Source organism: Lolium perenne, chromosome 6 (assembly GCF_019359855.2).
Source record: "Lolium perenne isolate Kyuss_39 chromosome 6, Kyuss_2.0, whole genome shotgun sequence".
In the NCBI taxonomy this organism is placed as follows: domain Eukaryota; kingdom Viridiplantae; phylum Streptophyta; class Magnoliopsida; order Poales; family Poaceae; genus Lolium; species Lolium perenne.
In genome coordinates this window covers 242550394-242573123 of record NC_067249.2, presented here as the reverse complement: position 1 = coordinate 242573123, position 22730 = coordinate 242550394, and the positions used below count along the sequence as shown (strand labels likewise).

General features: G+C 46.7%; 2 protein-coding genes across 3 annotated transcripts; both read left to right on the top strand.

Annotated features, from left to right (window-relative positions):
- The first annotated feature begins 271 nt into the window (after nt 1–271).
- On the top strand, nt 272–7146 carry LOC127305676 (C2 domain-containing protein At1g53590). Of its 2 annotated transcripts, none has more exons than XM_051336185.2 (12): nt 272–691; nt 3214–3288; nt 3427–3570; nt 3693–3788; nt 3877–4008; nt 4329–4481; nt 4582–4623; nt 4824–4878; nt 5437–5529; nt 5624–5807; nt 5957–6083; nt 6294–7146. In XM_051336185.2, exons 1-12 carry the CDS (start codon nt 566–568, stop codon nt 7077–7079), a joined length of 2013 nt encoding a protein of 670 aa, XP_051192145.1. In that variant the 5' UTR covers nt 272–565; the 3' UTR covers nt 7080–7146. The 2 variants fall into 2 exon arrangements, with proteins under 2 accessions (XP_051192145.1, XP_051192146.1); XM_051336186.2 differs by lacking the exon at nt 272–691 and adding an exon at nt 1888–3122.
- An 11540-nt stretch (nt 7147–18686) lies between these two features.
- On the top strand, nt 18687–22385 carry LOC127309236 (pectinesterase-like). Its single transcript, XM_051340158.2, has 2 exons — nt 18687–19771; nt 21580–22385. Exons 1-2 carry the CDS (start codon nt 18709–18711, stop codon nt 22257–22259), a joined length of 1743 nt encoding a protein of 580 aa, XP_051196118.1. The 5' UTR covers nt 18687–18708; the 3' UTR covers nt 22260–22385.
- The last annotated feature ends 345 nt before the right edge of the window (nt 22386–22730 follow it).

Genomic DNA, 22730 nt, shown 5'->3' with positions numbered 1-22730 from the left:
AATGGTAGCTCGCGATTTTGGAGGTGGAGGCCATCGGATTAGAAGTGGTGTTCAACCAAAGCCTACCGCGCTTTCAACGTCGACACCCATTATCCAAGCTACACGCGTTGAATGGGGGTCACCATTGATGACTCAGAGAAAAAAGAACGCAGTAGTCCATTTCGAACCCTTTGTGGAGGCTTAGCCGGGGAGGGAACGCACGTCACTCTAGCTGACGAAGACGAAGATATCCACCCGGCGTTGGCGGAAAGAAAATCCAATCCAAGATCGCGCAAAACAAGGAGGAACTAGAGCAGGACAGAGAGAGAGATAGACTAGAGCGGTCGCGCGCCCGCCAGGCTGCTCCACGCGCCGGAGCCATGTCACCCCACCTGGCCGCCACCGCCCGCCACGTTCATGCCCCGCCGCCCCCCAGGTGATAGCCACGACCCGCCGCTCCGCACACGAGAAAGCCCCCGGCCACCGGACGCACCTGCGCAATCTCCCCCCCTTTCTTGACTCAGCCCCCACCAGCTCCTGTCCCCTCCGCCGTCGTTCTGGTTCTCGGGGCCTCCCGCCGGGCGCGATGGACATAACGGAGGTCACGGTGGTGCACCACGCCGCGCTGGTGCTCGCCGCGCTCTGGGCCGCTGCGCACGCCGGCTGGGCGCACCCGGCGATCTTTCTCGCCGCCCTCGTTTACCTATTCGCGGTGAGTGCTCTGCCACCTACCGCACCGCACCTCGCTCTCCTGCCTGATTGCCTCCCCACTCTTGCATTGACTGGTTCCGGATGGACGCCATGAATGATTCCTAGTACGGGTTTAGTATAATCTGCTCCCCCTTATTATTCCAAATGTTGAATTAATTCCGTGCTCTGATCCTTCCGGAGGCTCTGAACTGGCGGCATGTCCTCTGCCCTGTCGCTGTATGGTAGACCTACGAGTTCGTTTCGACATCGATTTATTATCATGACATGGACGCCAATTTGGTGCGTGGTGTCTGCAGAGCCTGATTTTTCGCTTCCTTAAAGAGTACTACAGTAGTCATCGGAAGAAAAAAAACCCCATCACGGGTTCATTGCGATAGTAACACCAGTTAGGCCGATGTTGGAATACTTCTTGCAGACCTAAGCCGCGGTAGGTACAGGGAGTCGTTTGTATTCTCGACAGCCAACCCCGCACCTTATATTGTTATAAACTTACTTATTATTCTCTCTGCTGTTAATTCACTGATGATGATGCTCAAACCGTTTACTTACTTTGAGAAGGGAAAATCCTGTACGGATTGGGAATATGTGTGGCCAATTGGGTTCCAAGCCAAGGGGAAGTTCTCTTCCTCTTGGATTCATTTTTTTACTTGTTAGCTTCTAGCTGTGTCAGCTAGGAAGAGTGGAGATGGTGGAACCGGTGAGGGACATATCTATTGCTTTTTTTTTTTGGCTTGCCTGACAACCTAGTCCAACCACAAGGGACACTCTATTGCCCACGGATTGCTTTTGAAGCTTATTATTAGCAACTGCCTCTTTGGCATTGGAGAAGAACGCCGCTCGAAAAACATATAATAGCATGCCACATAAGACTAACTATAGCGGTACTGACAGTTCGGCCAAAATTGAATTCTGCCACTGGTGGATGCCTCCATGATGCAAACGAGGTAGCAATCTATTTTATATTTTGATTATAATCGTGTATTCTTACCAACTACGTAATATAATCCCAGTCATTACCATTTGACCGACATTTTTGGTCAAAAATCGAAAAGAAAATACAGAACCATGAGCAGCCAAGCTGATCACAGGGCAGTTAGTTGGTCAACACAGACACGTCTCCTGCATTTAAATGTTCAGAGGCCGTTCTTGACTACTGCACTGGCTCGTAATGCGTATATCTTAGTGACCGGTTGCAGTAGTTAAGGTGGTTACCAGTCAATCTTTCGTCAGAATATTGCTAAATTGTGTGAACTTAGCAATTTGTATGTTGCATTGACTGCATTACTTAACTTCGCTATAAAAGCTTTCATGGAATTTTCATGGTTGCGAAATAGCATCAATTTTTCATTTCCACCAAGCTTCATATTCAGTGAACAGCTGGATTAGTTAGTACCATTAGACATCATATGTGTTTGTATTGTGTAAAATGTTGCACAGGTATCCTATTGCTCTGTTTTAATTTTAATAGTATTTAATTCGATGTGTTGGAACATTTCTTAAAAGTATGTATTACTCAGGATGCATGTATTTTGGAGTAGTGAACTTGAACCATGCTCTTCACTAACATGGACCACACATTCCCTTGAGGAACATGTATATTACAGCCTGCTGACCTCGTGTAATAATCCTTATGCCATAGGTCAGATTTCTCCAGGGCTGTTTTGTAGCGCGTTACTTGCGAAATTTAGGTGGTATTCTCCAGGGCTGTTTTGTAGCGTGTTACTTCCGAAATTTAGGGGATATTCTCTACGGCTGTTTTGTAGCGTGTTACTTCGAGTTTAGGGAGTATTCTCCAGGGCTGTTTTGTAGCGCGTTACTTCCGAAATTTAGGAGTTATTTGGTTCATTGCGGTACTATGCCACACCCCAATTTAAGGAAGTTTGACTTTATTAGGCCACACAGTTCGGTTCCACTCAAGTTGTATCTTTTCGTACTTTCTTTGCACATCATAGTCGTGTATTCTTGCCAACCTTGTGTAACTTGTTCGGGAGATAGAACTACAGAAATGTGGCTGGCCACACTTAGGCAAGGAAGTGGCAATGTGTGGTATTGAACCAAATCTTGTCATTTTGAGTTGCTGTCCTACAAAATTGAAAAACAGACTATTATGTATAACAATATATTCTGTTACTTCCTGTGTAGGTAGTTCTGTAATCATTTCGTTTTATGTTTTCTTTTACTTCCACCAAGAGGAACCTTAACGAGAGGCATAGAATAATCACCTCTTAAAAATCAGAAAATAATGGCATGCTGAAACTATGGTAAGCATAATCGTTTAGTTTTAGTTTTTTTTACTTTCACCAAGAGGAACTATACATAATCAGAGAAATAGAATAACCACCCTTAAAAAAATCAGAAAATAATGGCATTGTGAATACTATGGTAAGCATCTGGTGCTATCAACAGAAAGGATTTTGGATGAACTTGATGTGGTGCGACGCTATCAACCCTTCTTATCATTTGTTGATCTTCCATTTATTTCCTTTATATAGCATCCATGGCTTCTGATATGTTCCAAATCAGGTGAATGAACGGTACACAATGAGACTGCGGAAGCGATTACAATATGAAGAAAGGAAAAGTGCCAACCAAAGAAGGGTAGGCTGTAGTATGATCATGTGGTGAAATTCTTCATATATGCACTTCTTAGGTGTAACTATTCTATTAATCTTCCGACTGTCATGTATACGACAGAGCCTCCTTTCACTAGTTCCAGTCATTTTATTTTTGGAACAGCTCCTCTCGGATGCAGAGACAGTCAGGTGGTTAAATTATGCGGTTGAAAAGATCTGGCCAGTTTGCCTGGAAAGGATTGCATCCCAACAGTTCCTTCTGCCCATATTCCCATGGTTCATAAACAAGTTCAAACCATGGACCGCAGTAAGCTTGGAATTCGGGCACTCTGTTTTTATTTTATTTTCTCTGTGCTGCCGAGTAGCGCAAGCTACTGGCTAAGCTGCGAGTATTCTTGGTTGTCCTTGACATACTTATTACATGTGCAGAGGAAAGCAGAGATCCAGAACCTTTACTTGGGTAGGAATCCGCCGATGTTTACAGATATTAGGGTTGTCAACCAATCAACTGATGATGACCATCTGGTGTGTTAATGGGAAACCTTACATTTATAACATGTCTTCTCTCGTACTCACCATATAAATTTGTAAGGTTAACATATTGATGTGCCAGGTTCTGGAGATTGGAATGAACTTCCTTGCCGCAGATGATATGGATGCAAGGATGGCTGTGCAGCTAAGGAAGAGATTAGGGTTTGGTATTACAGCAAACATGCATATAACTGGCATGCATGTTGAAGGCAAGGTAAGCAGCTAAGCATACTGAGATATATCACGTTACTCAGTTCTAGGAGGGTGAAGTCTGTTCTTGTAATTTCCCCCTGAACTCCTAATGTTAGACCAAATAAACTGTCATGATTAAGCATCTGGCAAGGCTGATGGTATCATATATTTTTATAAATAAAAATATGCATGAAGAAGAAAATTAGTTGCAAGAAATAAATGGGAGGTTGATGGGACGTATAGTAAGGAACTCTCGTATTTGTTTCCTTAGCTTCAATGAGAGTAGGGTGTTTAGAACTTTGCATTGCATTGTGCTGACCAAGCATGTCTCAACTCGTGTAGGTCCTTGTTGGTGTGAGGTTCCTTCGACAGTGGCCTTTTATTGGTCGTGTAAGAGTATGCTTTGTTGAGCCTCCATACTTCCAGATGATAGTGAAACCTTTATTTGGTCATGGGCTTGACGTGACTGAACTGCCAGGAATTTCTGGATGGCTTGTAAGTTTCGATTTGATGTGCTTTTTTAATTTTCTGTATTTAACTTGTCACCACATTTCATTCAGGGTACTGATTTCCCTTGATGTGTCCAACTTTTCAGGACAGGATGTTGGATGTTGCTTTTGGACAGACCCTTGTTGAGGTTAGATTCTATAAGTCATGGATTTTCAAACCAACATGTAGTTTGTGAAGAGTATTTGTTTTTTGCATCTACTATGGCATTTTTCAGAAATAAAATTGAGCAACAAAGAGTAACATGGGACCGTGTGGTCATTAATATGTATTTTCTTGTACTATCTTTATGCACATGATAAAAAATAATCTGAAAAATTTCTCTTCCAGCCTAACATGCTAGTTATTGATATGGAGAAGTTTGCCTCGGAATCGGAATCGGCAGGTAACTGACGTAATCTAATTGGTGTGCTTCAAGTTGTCCTTGAACTGACTAATGTATTGTTCTTTCACTTCCTGTGGTTAGTTCTGTCACCAATTCAGTCAGTTTAAACAGTACCGCTCTGTTATTGATTTAGTTAGGTGAAACCTAGATACTGTAGGGCAATGTCTAAGTGGCTTGCTTTGTGGTGAACTGAAGTTGATTTTCAACTGAGGATATTCACCTGCATACAGATTTATGCTATTTCAGTTGTCAACTTGGTTTCCGCAACACCACTTCCCAGGTCTTGTATATTTTATCGAGTAGTAGGTAACACTTGATGCCACTGCAGCGGTGGGAAATAGAGTTCATCTCACAAGGAAAAGCAGATTGGGATAGATTAAGTACCATTATGCTCTTACATGAAGAAAAATGGAAATTTCACCTTCGCCTGGGTTTGCTGTTAGCCAGCTGTGTTGCTGGACATATACCGTGTGGCAGCCGGCACCCCTCTACGTGTCTTGACTGGATGGCAGATAATGAACTTCTGATTTGCATCTATTATTTATTATTATGTGTCAGGTAACTGGTTTACTGTTGATGAGAAGCCACCCATTGCACATGCCAAGGTAGAGATATTGGAAGGGGCTGATATGAAACCGTCTGATCCAAATGGTATGTTTTCAACCACCATGACTGGCTTAACATTCTTTCAGGAAAATGCTTCATATATTGGACTCGTTGAAATTCTTATTGAACCGATGTGCAGGTTTATCGGATCCATATGTTAAAGGCCATCTTGGTCCGTACCGTTTCCAGACAAAGATCCATAAAAAAACTCTCAACCCCAAATGGCAGGAGCAGTTTAAAATACCAATTACTTCATGGGAATCGCTCAATCTTCTTTCTCTTCAAGTTCGAGACAAGGACCATATCTTTGATGACGCGCTTGGGTTGGTCTCTCCATATACTATAGTATCTCTTATAATCCATTCAAATAATGCTGTAGGATCACCTAACTCATACTCACAAAAGATTACAAACACTTGATTGCATGCTGGATGTACTCATCATTCTGATTCCTTTGTTACTTCTCATGTAGTAACTGTTCAGTTAGTATCAACAAATTGAGAGGGGGACAAAGACACGATATATGGATTGCACTAAAGCATATAAAGACAGGGAGGATACATATAGCTGTAACTGTACTTGAAGATGAAAATGGAAAGGTGAGAACAGATTTGAGATTTTGAGATGTTTGTTTGTTCTTGATGCCAGCCATTTCTTAGTAAGGAATATTGATCTGGGAGTTACTCTATTATTTGGGTGTGCATGGGATTAAAGTTCCCGGTTCTCGCAGAATCATGCATGAAATATACAAAATGTGTTGTTTCAGTTTGAGTCAACTCACTGCTAGTATCCTATGCTGATGCCTGCAGGTACCCAATGATGAAGATGAGCAGTGTGGAACACCAAAAGAGGGGAAAGCTAGCACACCGAGGTCTAGCATTTCTTCCAGGACCAACACTGAGAGTGCAACATCTGCGGAATACCAGAAGATGTCTGATGAATACGAACAAGTGGACATCGAAGGACTGGAGAAGGCAGGTGTGTGGGTACATCGGCCTGGCAGCGACGTGGCCTCTACCTGGGAGCCTCGGAAAGGACGAGTGCGGTGCCAGGACTCCCAAATACTACGGGAAAATGATGCCTGCAGTGATAGCCCTAGGTCATCAATGTCGGACTCTCAGACAAGCAACTCCAGCACTGAAGAACCAGCCAGTGGTAGATCACATCGTCACATTCGGAAGGTAAAAAAGGGTTTGGTCAAACTAGCTGGAGCTATGCGCCGCAAGAGCCCCAAGAACGGGAGCGACGATGAAACTTCTCTGTGTGAAACGCCTCGCCCAAACATACAGCCTTTTGGAGAAAGCAGGGTATCGGTAACATATGTGGTTGATGAAGGTGCGGGGAACAACAGGACGGACCAGAGGCCTGATGACCAGCATTCGAGCCCTGAGAGAGGCGAGGTCGAAAGCCCAACCAAAAGGCAGCTGAGGAAGAAGGCAGTGCATTTGGTGAAACATGCAGGGAAAACCGCTCAGAGCCTGAAAAGCATGCTCAGCAGGAAAGGTCTTGACAAGGGCAAAGAAGACGAGGAAGATGAGGAAGATGATCTCGATGTAATGAGAGTCGACTCTCCTGCACACGACAGAACTGAGTGACACACCTGAGTTCGTAGTTGATAGCAGGGACAAAAATTATGATTGGCAATGTTTTTTTTGCAGAGAATCTGGCAATGGTTTTTTTTTTTTTTTTTCTGAGATGATCTGGCAATGGTTGTGAATACCCAAACTGAACCCACCTGACGAATTTTGGCGGTCGACCCATCTGGTCCTCCGTCCTTGGCCAGACGCAAAAAAGCCATTGCCATTGGGGCAGTTGGGTCGGCCTCATTACCGGAATCGGGTCAATGGGCTGGCATCAAGTGATCCGGTCAGAAGGGTCGATCCACCTCTCAGACTTGGACTTCCTCACAATAGGTCAGCTAGCTCTAATTAATTATCTAAAAAAGCTACTCCCTCCGGTTCATATTAATTAACTCTAATATGGATGGATGTATCTAGACACAGTTCTAGATACATCCATATTGAAGTCAATTAATATGAATCGGAGGGAGTAGCTCTAATTAATCATCACTCAGAAAAGAAAGCTTTAGAGCATCTCCACCCGCAGCTTCGATAGCTATATATTTGGGGGCCAGGATGGTTTTTGGACTCACACCGGCGCGCCCTTAAAAATTGCTGGCGCGGTTTCGAGCTTAATAGAAGCGCAGACAACTCCGTACCGATCCCTTCGCGAACGGCACGCTGATGCGCCGGCTCCAAGCGCCTGGACGGTTTTCACGAGTGGGGACGCCTTGGCAGCGACTTAACGGCCGACGGCATCATAAATGCGACGTCTCAGTTGTTGTGCCATCAGTTGCCGATGAAACCACCGGTCTACGTGCAAATGCCGCCGCGTAAATGCGACGCCTCGGCTACTAAGGGCATCTCCAACGGGGCGACCCATCCCGCGCCCGCGCGTCCGGATGGGTCCAGACGGACAAAAACCCGGCCCAGCACGCGGACCCATCCTTAAAACGGATGGCATCTGGGCCGGGTTTGCGTGGCCGCGGACGCGAAAGGCTGGTCGCTCGCGTCCACCCCTTGTCCGCCCCTGGCCCGCGTGTCATAGACATAAACATTTGTTTTCATTTAAAAGAACCCATTACAATTTTTTTAAACTACTACTTCTATCCTACTACGTACGGGGCCGGCGGCCTCGTCGGCGGCTCCTCGCCGGCTCACCGTCGGGGCCATGGATTTCACTCGACGCGGGCGGCCTGTACGCGTGAGGATTCCACTCCAGCTTACGAGCTGGGTGGTGTGGCGGCGGCGGCTGCGGCGGCGGCGGAGGCTTTCATCCTCCTCCTTTCCGTCCGTGCGCCTCGGGCGCGCTCGCGCTCCGCCTCCTGCTGCGGCACCATCCGCTTCCCGCATAGCTCCAGCTCCTGCAGGGCCGCGCGTTCCCACGGCGGTGCGCGCCTCCAGCGGACGCGGCCGGCGGCCTGGGCTTCGTGGTTCCTGTGCGCCGGCGCATGCGCTCTTGCCGGCCGCGCTCCGCCGACGCAGCAGCCTCCCGGGCGCGCCGCTCGGGCGAGGGCATCTGGATGAGGTGACGGGCTGCTCGCATAGAGCAGCTGGTTCTTCTGCCCGAGGAGGTCGCCTAATCGGCGGCGGCCGGCCCGGCAGGTGGCCTCGTGCTCCTTCGTCACGCGCGTGAGGTCGGCGAGACGTTCCTCGATGGCGGCGTTGATGTTCGCCAGCGTGAGGTCCTCCTCGTCGACGGACTCCTCCGCGGCGGCCGCCCCCTCCTCCGCGGCCTCGTACCAGCCGTCCGCGGTCTCGTGCCATCCGTCCGCGGCCGCCTCCACCATCTCCGCATCCCCTTCCTTCGTCGCTGCCGCCTCCGTCGCGACGCGGAGCGCCTCGTCATCGGCGACCCACCGCGAGTCCGCGCGCTCCTCCTCCTCCGTCCGCGGGAGCCTGGCCCGGGCGGCGAGGGAGAGCTTGGTCCACGTGGCCTGCAGGGTGCGCGGCATGGCGCCGGAGAAGGTGGAGGGGGAGAGAACGGTGATGCGGTCTGTGTGAGACCGCCGCCGTCTTTTATAGCCGGCGGTCTGGCGGGAAACTTGGGTGCGAGCGTGCGCCAATGGCGTTTTCGCGCGCGCGGGAACCTTGGTGCGCGCGGGATCTTTCCCGCGCGTTCCACCGCCCACCATGGCTGTCCCGTCGAGGCCTGCCATGGCGCAGCGCCGCGCAACGAAGACGAACCACGTGGCGTCTCTTTGGGTCGCCGCGTTGGGCGCCGCGTGCGACCCAAACGGACACGCGGACGCGGGGCGCTGTCCGCGTGTCCGGGCGGCCACGCAAACGGCCCAAAACGGACGGCCCAGCGCGTCTGTTTGGGTCGGCCGGTTGGAGATGCCCTAAGCGACTAGTTGGCATCGCTTATTAGTCACCCTCCACCGCGCTATTCCCTGTATTCTCCACCGCGACTAATTGGCATCGCTTATTAGTCACCCTCGACCGCGCTATTCCCTGTATTCTCCACGAGTGGGACGAGGTGTACGTAGCAGACGCAAAAGCTGAGGCGGCGGAGGAGGAGACGCAGTGAGGCGAGCAGCAACAGGTCCCCGGTGACCTGGAGCAGGCAGCGATCATGACCTCCTTCAACGCGCAGTGCTTTCGGAGGCTGAAGGATGAAGAGCAAGAGTTCTTCAACGACACCAACTTCGACCAAGCCGTCGAGATCTCACACCAGCGAGTGGCCACGGAGGAGGCGGGCGACAAAAGCTCCTTGAGCCGAGGCGGCCGCCCGCGAGCAAGCGAGGCTCGTCCAGAACGAGGCATCTCGCCAGTGACTTGCGTCTTTGAAGGGGCAGCGCCGCCGGCAAGCTCCAGCATCGTCGGCGGCCATGCTTCACCGCCAGATGCGCGAAGCAAGAGCGGAGAGGCGGGCACAGACGCATGCGGCAAAGGGGAAGAACGACGACGAGGCAGGCCCATCGCACGCCCCAACCGATGATCGGTAGATTAGGGTTCGGTTTAATTTGAAGTTCAAGTTTCGTTAAGTTTAAATTCGAGTCACTTTTATACAATGTTGAAGAAACCGTTAATCCTAACTTATCGGTCGGCCTTAAAATGAAGATTAATCACTTATCGGAGGATTAATCGATTTTATCCATCAGCCATTTATCGGCTTATTTTTTTGTAAATCCTAATTTTCGACACTAAATTTTCTATAATATACTACGCAAAAAATAATATTTAAGCATTGCACATAAGTAGTACCTTGATTCCTAGCATTTGAATCAATAATAATGAAAAATTTGAGCTAATTTACAATTCTACAAAACCATAGGATAAAAATATCGACTACCATACCGAATGTCATTGAAATTTCTCTGACAATCAGTTGAAATATCGGCCATGAGAGTAAAAATCGGGCGAAATATCGGCTCTCATATAGAAAATGGGCCAAAATATCGGTGGAGCGATAAACTGGCCGATATGCCAAAATCTTATCGGTTACCACCCGATTCACGATAAATCGGCCGATAAATTGGCATCTCAGACGATTTTTAGAACAGTGCTTTATATAAAACTAGTTTAAATTCGTATGAATTTCATTTTTCTAAATATTATTACATTTGAATTTTTTTGGAAGATGCCATATGGGGGCGCCAGCGTGGAAACACCATCCCCAAATGAAAGATGATGCGCCAGCGTCCCTGCCGACGCCTATTTAGGAGGCAACGGTGAAAGTGCTCTTAGTTACATAGCTTCTTCCAGTAGTATTGATTGGTGAACTGGAAAGAAAGGTGGGGTTACATTTTACAAGGAGAACCTCCAAATAAAAGGAAAATACAACGCAGTCCTCAAAGTTAACAAAAAGAACCCTATAAAGATATAGGAAAACACTATCAGGTCCTTCTCCACTGGCAACGAAGACAAGCTCAAAACCGTGACCACCGGCGATGTTCCCGGGGATGGCCCCACTTGTGGATGGCCGTGACCGAGCTGATGACGACCGTCATTGGCACTCCGGCTGGGAGGGAGCAATAGGGATGGGAGCAGCGCAAGGCCGGCACTAGAGCTTGGGACTGGTCGCCTGACGACCATCAGATACATCATCTGGACAGTTCCGCGCCGTCGAAGAAGAGATGCTGTTGGTACGCTCACAAAAATCTTAAGAGGACCCAAGGATATGGCAGCGGAGAGGCCACCATGGGTTGAACAACAATCTGTACAGACTACCCTGTTGTAAGCATCAGTCTGCAGCGTTGCGTGCTCCTGTCATATAGCTGGAGCGATTAATCGGCCCACTAAATTCATTGACTGGTTACTTGGCAGGTTAATCAAGTCACCAGATTAGATCTGCCATAATGCATCAAGATCATCTAACCGAGTCATCGGGTTAGAGCTGAAATCACATCAAAGTCATCGAGCTGATTATCCTCTTGCGTAACCAAAGTCTGCATTCACGGAGTGTTGGTGAATGCCAAGAGGACGCACACAAAGAAAATCAAACCTTTGGTGGCCTGATTTTACCCTGTATACTGATCGTTAATTAGCGTCGGGGGTCTTTTCAAAAAAAAAAAAATAGCGTCGGGGGCCACTCCGAGCACATCTTCCCTGTGTCCTAGAGACTGAACAGCATCGGTTGTATCCCCATTTGCTTCCTCCTTTACTAAAGCGCTGATATTTGCTCCCATTGCCCACAATCCAACCATGCAAATCTGAGATGGATTATCAGTTGTTACCACAAGTCTAACTTTTCAATTTGCATTAATTTGACTCTCTTAATGCAACACGCAAATCGTCAGATCTCCTGAGGAAGCCAATACATGGTGATATATTTTGTGGGACTGGAAGAACCCGTCCAACCAATGCAGGCATAGGATGGCTCCGGGACAAAGCTCTATGACGATTCTACAGACATGGTGCTCGGTAGGGAAAGCAATAATCTGCTTATGTTGCTGCTCCTAATTTGGGAGTACCTTATTTATCTACACTATCTGGCCTAGAATCAATTCGGGTGAATCCAGCAGGTCAAGACTTAGCATGCCTGAGATTTAGAAAAAACACACTATATGGATCTTGTACGTGCAGTTTCAAATGTTTTCCAGAGGCCTCTCAACCCAAGGGGTGACATGCGAGTCCCTTCCATGTGCTTTCATCTTTCACTATTCCCATCTTTACTCTATAGCACATAAGAAGATACTGTTACTTGGGTGAATATAGATGTACTAGAGTGAGTTCGAACTTGGGAGAGGAAGCCAGGTCTGGTTATATAGCCTCGCCGCGCTCCACCTGCTTGTTGGTTTTTATTACTCTGGTCTAGCATTATGGTCTTTTTTTAACAGCATCATCGTCACGCGGTAGGTTATTTTCCTACGTAAGGTTCTGATTTGTAAGAACATCTCTAGCAGAAGTACAAAACGGCTTTAGAGGAGGAAACATGCGGGACTAACTGCTGGAATCGACTCTAGCCGATCCCCCAAAGGTTTTAGGGGCGCATAATTTTTCCTCATTGGCATCCGTGACCCTCAAACATCGTTGCCCATGTCCGCTCTCCTATAATTTTTCTCATCCACCTTCGCCTTCGGCCCTCCCCCTAGCCCCGCATTGCCGCCGGCGGCTGCTCTTCGACCAGTCCGGTGCCTAGAAGTGGTCGTCGCCGCCTCTGCGTAGGCTCCCCCGACATTACTACCCTCTCCGTGTAGCCGCCGATAGCCTATATCGACCGAATCAAGCGCCGCAGCCTCGAGCAAATGCGTCATTGCCGGAATCCGTCGGGATTTGTCGAGGAACGTCCGGATTCATGTGACCGCGTACCTGTATGGCTTCCTCTTCCTCGCACCGTAGCCAGTCGCCGGATTTAGGGTTGTAGGACCTCATGTGGGCACCGCCATCCCCTCTGGCTCACGTTGCACCAGCACCGGCACCGGCTACCGTCCCACCTTGCACGCTGAGGCCGTTTCCCCTGCCCCAGCTTCGCCGCCGGGCGAAGAAGATGATCCTTGGATACCCCAAGGTATTTTACCCTTTTTTGTTTGGAAAGAACTTTGTGAAGTTCGGCGGATGAACAAGATGTCTGTTCACTTAAATTGTAGTAAAAAGAAGAAGAGAGAAAGAAAATGGACTGAAGATAAGGACAACGATTTATACTTCGCATGACATGATCAAACACTCGTTGGAGATACTTCGCATAGGCAACCGTGGAAGAAATTTTGAGAAGGGGTTCATGCAAACTAACCAAAGAACAAGTGGAGATGGTCGATCCTTGCCATCGATAACGAATATGTGATTGACTCTAGTCATGCGCTACAATAGGAAGAGGTCTCAAGAGAAAAATGACTAGTGGAGGAGGTTCGAGGAAGAAGATGACTAGTGCTACGAATTTGTATTTCAAAACTTCCAATTTGTTAGGCTTAGATAATGCTCTCAATTTGTGTGACTTTATATACATTATGAATCATCTTAGGTTAATTTTTATGAATATGCTCAAATTTGCCAATTATGTTGAAAAAAAGTTTGCTCCTCAAAATTATTGGCTTTCGATTCTAGCGCACAAAATTTAAAAATTTAGAGGAGAAAATATGAGGCGTTTCCTCCTCTAAATTATTGGTTTCCTCCTCTAAATTATTGGGGGTCTGCTAGAGATGCTCTAACATGTAGTTGTATTGCGTACTACCCCTCATGTTTGTAAAACTAGCAAGTGGCCCTCGCTTACTCCATTAAAAGTGTTTTCTATAAATTAAAATTTTCATATTATCATGCTACCGGATTGAACATCACTATTTTGAGTGTATGGCCCCTATTTATAATACATCGGATATAATATGATAATCATGGGAACATAAATTTGTATACTAATGATCATTGTGTGACTTGTAAAATAAATATTTACTCTCTTAGCTCCAAAATAAATTTCTATGTATATTAATAACTTATCGTATGGTCATTAGCACATGTTATTTTAGTAACTCAAAAAAATATAGAATTCCCGAGCTAGCTATTATATAAGTGCATTAAACCTACACTCAAAGATAAAAATAGGTCTATATCAACATGGTGTAATGAACTAAAATATCCACCAGAGCAATTACCGGATGTGTTTATGTACATCCATGAAAATCAATCAACCACACTTAACTAAGTATAAGATTGATACATGTATCATTGATGTATATGTGGTTTGCTTCACCATAGAATTTTCTAGCCTTACTTTCTCTTCCTTACTTTAGTATAGGGTATGTTTCGTGTATTATAAACAAATACGATGAAATTTCCTAGAAAGGTGGCCCTCGCAAATGCGATGGTATTATCCTTCTTGTGTCAATACTGTGAAACGAACTCATAATTTAGAAGATATTCACATTACATTATAAACGGTTATGTAGTCCACGTAAATACAAACACAAATGCTTATTATGATTTCTATTATACTATTTTAAATTATTTTGTTCATCATCCTTATTATGTCAAAAGTAGAGTGAAATCAACTCATAGTTTCAAATATATTCACATTACCTTGTACATAGTTCTATAGTCCACCTAAGTACAAAAATAGTTGTGCCATTATGATTTCTATTCTAAGATTGTAAATTATTTTATTAGAACCACTTTTGTTTGAAGAACAACTATGTAGTCGAAAATAAGAAATAAAAATGGTCTGCCGACGGCCACCCTCAGCATACCCTATATGTCGAGGGCATCTAACGTGGCCCTAGGCATACACCTACGGCCGCTAGGCATCCGTCGGTGGACAGAACTGCGGGCCGCATAGCTGGAATCTATGCCGACATCTATGATTTCGCCGATAGGAAGCCTCGGCATAATGGCATGTATGACGGCGGTCATATTTTATCGATAGCCCATACGAGAAAACCCCTTACATGGCCACTTGTATGGTGACAACTCGGTTTTGCCGAGAACTATTTTCGAGCGCTTGGCATGTCAGACTGTATACCGACAGCCCCTACATCATGCCACGTGTCTATGATTTAAGTAAAGCGTGAATCCAATTTTTGTAGCCTCATGATACTTACGTGCATAACTGGATATCTATCGGATCCATTTTTCGAATTTTTTTGCCTTTGAGATATTAGTTATGTATATTTTGACCACTCTGTATTCCGATTAACATTTGTATTTTTTCACCATCAAATTATAGACATACAATTAGTTTAAAGTTAAATCATAAGTGGAAACCAATTTTAATAGTATTTTATTTCATGTGCAATAAACGTAACGTGATGGTTCTTACAATACTAATAGGAAAGCTAATGGTAATTTTCTTTCCATATACAATATACAATACACATGGATCTTTGTTTTGTGGGGAACACGTGATAGGTGTACATGTAATGCCTTAAGACTACTCCTTTTATTTTTCTTTTCAACGGAAGTTGACACGTGACATATCGCATATGTCTATATAATATATGCTCATATCTGTTACGTAATTTTTTTAAATCTTATCCATTAAAATTATAGATCTAACGGTTAAATTAATTCTAATAATGTGGATCAATATAGTGTCTCTATTTTAGATCCAGTATTGTGCTTTTAGTATATAATAGATGTTGGTATAATTTTTTGGGCAAGTCAAGTTTTGAAAAGTTCGATCAATATATAGAAAATAATTGAACCATCCTTAAAAGGTTGTCTTAGATTTGTCTAAATTTTGATATATCCATGCACTAAATAATGTCTAAATACATCTAAATTTTGACAAATTTATGACATCATTTTATGGACCGAGGGAGTAGTATTAATTGGACATTGTATGTGTTCATATTTTTATCAATGTACATGATCAAATTTTATAAAATTTAATTGATAAAAATTTAGATGCAACATATTTTGGGCAGGACTATATGTAACTCAAATGCTCACCGTGAACCTTTGCCCACTTGTACAGGCTACCTTGCTGTAAGCATCAGTCTGCAGCACTGCGTGTTTCGACCAGAGCTCGAGCGATTAATCAGGCCACATTCGGTGACCGGTCAGTCAGCAGGTTAATCAAGTTTTTTTTTTTTTAAACAGAAGGCCATTGCCCTGCCTTAAATTAATAAGGCCGTTACTGGCAAGTTGTTACATGGTGCTGAAGAACACGAAAAACAACAAACATACAACAATAAAAAGAAATACAGCTTGAATTTCGTGTCCGTTGTTTGGCCTTGCGATCCGTTTGAAGAGCGCCGAAGCTGGTGAAGAGGACCGTCATTGAGAGCTCGCGCCCTAGTCAACCTCAAGAGGCCAAGCACACACCCAAGCACCATCCGCTTCTACCTCCGCAGAAAGCTCCCTGCTTTCTCGCCCCGGATTGAAAGGCGCCGGACCTGTCAGAGGTAGACCGCTCTCCCTGAACACGCATGGATATCGGAAATCACTGCCAGGGAGGAGGACTCCAAGCACTCGCCTCGCCGCGCCGCCACCCACGCACATCACCGCCACCCGCAGCCCACACCCCAACACACTAGACCAAGCTGTCAGGAGCAGGCCCAGACAATGCCTACCAACCGCCGCCGAGCTCGTCCACCCATATCCGCTATCTCCGACCAGCGCCTCCATCGAGGGAACGACGCTAGAGTGCCGCCGCCGTCCAAACCAAACTTTTGGGCTTTCACCCGAGATAAGCAGAGCAGGGGAGGGAGGGGATACAACCTCATGTCGCCTTCAAGAAGGAGCACGTCGCCGTCGCCAGCATCATCGACCTCGTGGCCTCCACCGTCAGCCAAGGGTTTCCCTCGGTTTAGAGCCCACCGCCGACCAACCTCACCAAACCGCCGGAGGAAGTCCGGGGCCAGGGAGATGGGAGGAGCACCACAGGGAGGAAGAACGCATGTCCAGATCTGATGCCGGAGGCCCGACGGGGCGACCTCCGCACCAGGCCTGCGCCCTCCACCCCTTCGCCGTCCACACAGCCGAAGAACGCAGATCGCATCACTGGTGCCGCCACCCGCCGCCAGGTCGGCGACGCCCCACCCCGCGCCCAAGGCCGCCGTCCTGCATCCATGGATTTCGCCCGGTTCGTGGCGCACAGCCCGGCCACCAGCCACCACTCCCAGGTGCCGGCGAGGTCGGGGAGGAGAGGGCCAGCACCGAGTCCTCGAGCGAAGGCCACCCCCCCACCCGGCCGCCTTCCTCCCTGCAGCCACGCGTGGGGGCCTGAGAACAACTCCCCGCCACCCCCATCACCGGCGCCGCACGGCCTTGCCGGCGGCCGTCTCCAGGGGTGACGAGAAGGGGAGGGAGGTTGAGGGGAGGAGGCGGTGGTGCCCGATTTAGGGTTTCATCCGGTCGCCTGGAGGGGCGACGCCAGGGAGAGAGGAGCAGGTTAATCAAGTCACCAGATTAGACCTACTATCACACATCAAGATCATCCAACCGAGTCATCGTGTTAGAGCTAGCCGAGATCGATACTCCGAGCACATTTTCCCTCCCCCAGAGACTGAACAACGTCGTTTTCATCTCCATTTTCTTCCTCATTTAGAGCATCTCCACTCGCCCCTCCAATATGGGTGTCCGGTGAAGATGTTTTTTTGGCCTGTATTGGTGGGCGTCGGCGCGGATGCGTATATGGACAGGTGCTGGCGCTCAGCTGTTTTTAAATTTAAAACAACAGATAAACTACAATACAATCTCTACTTCATCTTGGAGGGGCCTTCGGCACCGTTTTTATGGTGTCGCTTCCTACTTGTCACCTTCTCAAAGGAGTCGGTCTCCTCGGACAAGCATGTCTCCTCCGACGAGGAGTCCTTCCAATCGTCCTACTCCACCTGGCAAATATGCGAATAAGAAAAAAGAGATGTTGTCTGTTAAAATGTTGTAAAATGAAGGTGACTGGAAGCTAATCCATGGTCTTGTGCACTTCCTCGTACTATTTGCCCTACCAATTGATCTGTTTGGTATATGCAGAATTTATTCTTTTATGTTATTCCCGAAAATGGTGTGAAAAAACTATACCACTCATAGTTCTAAAAATCATAATTCATGGTACGGATCCTATTTTGAAACCACGTAAATACTTCACTTCAGTATGCCATGATAGAATCAATGATAATCATGGCTATGAGAAATTTGATTAATCACATTTTTCTACTGTTTTTATGCTTTTTTAAATTTTACTGAATCAAAATATTTGCTACTATCTCCTGCTGCAACGGGCAGGAAATCATCTAGTTATAATCTATGGGAGTACAAGAACCTGTCCCAACGATGCATAGGCCGGATGGCTCTACGCTCTAAGACAAAGATTTCTAGATGAGGTTCCACAACACCTTGTACTCGGTAGGGAAATCAATAATATAACATGCTTATCTTGCTGCTTCTAATTTGGGAATACCTTATTTATCTCCACTATCTGTACGTCCTAGATTCTACGCAGCCGGATCCAGCAGGTCAAAACTTAGCATGCCCGAGTTTTAGAAAAAGCACACTATAGAGCTACCAGACTACTTGTTACGAAAGTTCGCCAGAGGCCTCTCAATCCAAAAGACTGAACAACATCGTTTTCATGGCTCGCATTGCTCACAATCCAACCATGCAAAGCTGAGATGGATTATCAGTTCTTAGTTTCTTACCACTTACCAGAAGTCCTACTTTTCAGTTTTGCCTTAATTGACTCGCTTAGTGCAGTACGTAAAGTGTCACTATAAAACCCCCTGTGTGGTCGCGACGCTGTACCCAAGCACCTATCAAGTATCAACCCAACGCTCCATTGCTGGGAGAATCGACAATGGCAATACATGGCACGACAAGCTGGCGACGGTGGCTGGAAGCCATTGCCACGGTGCTAGCTCTGGCCACGCTAGCAGCTGCTGTTGCCGCCGGAAAGCAACAAGACACGACCTCCAAGGCTGAGAAAGGCAGTGCCACCGTTGTCTCGAGAGTCTCGAGGATTGCCACCTCGGCAGCGGCAGCGCCGGCGTCGCTCCTGAACGTCACGGCCCTCTGCTCGTCGACGCCGTACCCGGGAGCGTGCAGGACGGCGATGTCGTCGTCCGCGTCGCGGTCTGCCAAGGATCCGTTCGCGGCCTCCGTGCAGTTCGCCATGGGCCGGGCCGCGTCAGCGCGCGCTCTAGCGCGCAACCTCTCGTCGGCGTCGTCCGGGCGCCGGCGCGGCGCGCTGCCGCCCTCGGGAATGGAGGACTGCGCCGAGCTGCTGGACATCAGCCACATCCAGCTCGGCGACGCGCTCGCCGCCGGGTCCGCGCACGACGCGACGACGTGGCTCAGTGCCGCGCTGACTAACCAGGGCACCTGCGGCGACAGCCTCGCCGCAGTGCCAGCCACCACGGGGCGCGAGGGCGTGCGCAGGCGGGTCGGCGCGCTCTCGGAGTATATCGGCACGGCACTGGCTCTGCACGCCAAGTTAAAGGGCGTGAGCGAAACGACACCTGCGCCGCCGCCATCCATCGCGTCCATGCCATCGTCTTCGCCGCCGAACCGGAGGTTCCCGTCATGGGTCTCCGACCACGACAGGAAGCTCCTGGAGTCCGCCGTTGGTGGCGTCACTCCGGATGCCGTGGTGGCACTGGACGGCAGCGGGACACACAGGAGCATCGGCGAGGCGATCGCCGCGGTGACGGCGGCATTGCCGCCGGTGGGCTCCACGGAGGCAGGTGTCGGAGGTGGGAGGAAGGTGATTTACGTGAAGGCCGGGCGGTACGAGGAGAGCGTGCGCATCTCGAGCAAGCAGAAGGGCGTGATGCTGATGGGTGACGGCAAGGGGAAGACGATCATCGTCGGCCACAGGAGCGTCGCCGCCGGCTACACCACGTACGACTCCGCCACCGTCGGTACGTAGTAGATCGTGCTAGCAATAGCATACGTGGTACTACATCTGCATCTGCATGTATGTACAAAACTAACGCCCATGCATACCGCATACGTGAAAAGCCTACACCAATTCAGCATATCAAAAAGTTGTAATCAAATATTGAAGTCCTCAAAGAAATCGAATACAAAGATTGTATTTGATCTTCCGATACTACAAAATATTAACTCAAAACACAGCACATCAACACAATGATTTTTATTTTGCAGTAAACCTAACCTTATCTTTTGGAGATCTGCACCATGATTTGTGCATCCTTTAAGTTGTAAACGGAGTTGCACCAAGACAGGTTTCAATTGAGATTTTTTCAGTTGCAAATCGAGTTGCAATTGATATATTTTCAGTTACAGTTGTCAAAAAATTGATATATTTTCAGTTTCAAGTCAAGTTGCAACCAAAATTTTAAAATCTCAAATGAGTTATAACTAATAAAAAATGGTTCACATTGTACAAAAGATATTCACACAATATATTTTGCATGTACTAAAAAATTATGGGGATGCTATCGCTGGACTGAGTATTATACTAATTTTTGTCAAGTGAGAATTAGTGACACCATATTTTTAACCATTTCATAATTCTTTATATCAAAATTTTCTTTATAGGCAGATTTTCCTGACCTGGGTACTCCGGATACCACACAATTGGTAAATTCGATAAAGTAAAAGTTAAGACATAAAAAAATCAGGATGTAGAGAATGTATGCATGTATATGCATGCAAAAATTGAAACTTAAACATGGAACTATGTTATTTGAAAAAAAATAACAAAATGCCTGAGGAATAGTACGAATTTCACTGTGGAAAATCCAATTTCTCCTTTTTATGGAGGCTACATGGGTTAGTATTATTTTTTAAAAAAATTACAACTAATTTCAAGCTAATTAATATGAATGGGCACAAACTGAATTTACAAAAATACTTCATCTGATCCATATTAGTTGTCGTAGAATGTGAATCAACGACAACTAATATGCATCCGAGGGAGTACTATATTTTACACGCTTTGAAACTTGAGATCAAGAATACCTGAGACCAGTCATGTATTTTTGGTGTCGACGATATGACTGGAACTTATTAACACATGAGTATTCGGTATGCTTTGTGTTTAAGCGTGGAGTTCAGTTAAGCCTTTAAAACTGTGACTGATGTATCCTCTCTTTCATTGTTTTTGTAATATAAAGAGATTTGTACATGCAAGGGGGGGTGAGTGCTTGAGTTTGAGGTTTACCTATTTACATGTCTCCAAGCATTGTGCACTTTACTGATGAAAGTCACATTTGTTTTAACTGGAGAGAGTCCACGAAGTACGGCAAAAAAAAGACATATATTACTCGATCTTTTCCCTCTCTTCAATTTGGATTGGAACTTTTTCTTTGTCCGAGCTAGATTCTTGAAAAGAGGTCCTTACCCTATCATCATGGTATCAACCTGCAAAAGGTACAGCCCCAAAAATGGGGTAGATGCTTATTACCTACCTTCTACCCTGCAAATATAAAGGCACAAGCAAGCCAAATAAGCCCATGCATGCCAATAGTTCGATCTGGTCGTTAGATCCATATACTTTTAAGTATCTTTATATCCTCCATCTCATCGACAGTGTTGCACCGTTAGAGAAGCATCAAATGCAACGATAGCGATGTTTCACTTGCTTTTGTTTCTCGTTCTGCTCCATGTAGTACACTCACACTTTTGATTCTTCTTTTCTTTGAGTGTACTCACACCTTTGCTAGTACAAACTAGCTAACAAGTTAATGTTACTGTGTGACAGCTGCCATGGGTTCAGGCTTCATAGGCAAGGGCCTGACTATCATCAACGACGCTGGCCCAAGCAAGGGCCAAGCCGTGGCGCTGCGGGTTGGCGGCGACCTCTCTGTCGTTTACCAGTGCGACATCGAGGCTTACCAGGACACGCTCTACGTGCACTCCAACCGGCAGTTCTACGCGGAGGATAGCATCTCTGGCACAGTCGATTTCATCTTCGGCAATTCCGCGGTGGTAATCCAGAACTGCGACATCCGTCCTAGAAAGCCCCGCACTGGCCAGGAGGACACAATCACGGCCCAGGGGCGGACGGACCCAAACCAAAACACGGGAATTTCCATCCACAAGTGTCGCATCACAAGCACGTATGACATAAGCAACACGAAGGTGTATCTAGGCCGTCCGTGGAAGAAGTACTCGCGGACGGTCGTGATAGAGAGCTCTCTCGACCGTTCAATCACCCCATCCGGGTGGCTAGAGTGGTCAGGCCAGTTTGCGTTGAGCACCTTGTACTACGGGGAGTACGATAATACTGGCCCAGGTGCGGTAACAAGTGGGCGAGTGAAGTGGAGTGGGTTGCACACATCCATGTCCGCTGCAGATGCAACACGATTCACTGTGAGGAATTTTATTTTGGGGGACTCGTGGTTGGGTAACACTGGAGTCAGCTACACTTCGGGGTTATGACTAAATTGGTGTCATGTCGAAATGGAGTCAGCTACATGTAAGGATTTATAACAATAAAATGGAAGTTGATCGGCTGCTATTCTAGGAGGAACAAGCTAATATATGTACTGCCACGCTGTTCTTGTGCATCCCCCTTACCAGAATCTTAAGGTTAAGTCTTACTATTCTCACAAAAATATGTTAAGAATATTTGGTCACTTCATAAATGACAATGAATGTAATCGAATTTAACTACAACTGTGCAGCGTGACTTTTTTTTTAGTTCAAATTGTAAAATATTTCAAATAACCTAAATGGTGGGGCAGAATGACATGAGACACCACTACTCGCATTTTCATCTCCCCCCCCCCCCCCCCCTCCCCAAGAACTTAACCCTCCGAAAATATGTTGGAGCAAAATCATTGGCCCCAAATATATATGTAATCGAATATTTTGGCCAAACAAATATATATATAAACGAAACCTTGTTCT

Bases quoted from the DNA above. Each gene is read 5' to 3' on its own strand.
- LOC127305676 (XM_051336185.2), top strand. From the start codon at position 566: ATGGACATAACGGAGGTCACGGTGGTGCACCACGCCGCGCTGGTGCTC. The intron at 3,571-3,692 runs GTAAGCTTGGAA...TTACATGTGCAG, and splicing joins AGTTCAAACCATGGACCGCA to AGGAAAGCAGAGATCCAGAA. The intron at 3,789-3,876 runs GTGTGTTAATGG...TTGATGTGCCAG, and splicing joins CAACTGATGATGACCATCTG to GTTCTGGAGATTGGAATGAA.
- LOC127309236 (XM_051340158.2), top strand. From the start codon at position 18,709: ATGGCAATACATGGCACGACAAGCTGGCGACGGTGGCTGGAAGCCATT. The intron at 19,772-21,579 runs GTACGTAGTAGA...ACTGTGTGACAG, and splicing joins GTACGACTCCGCCACCGTCG to CTGCCATGGGTTCAGGCTTC.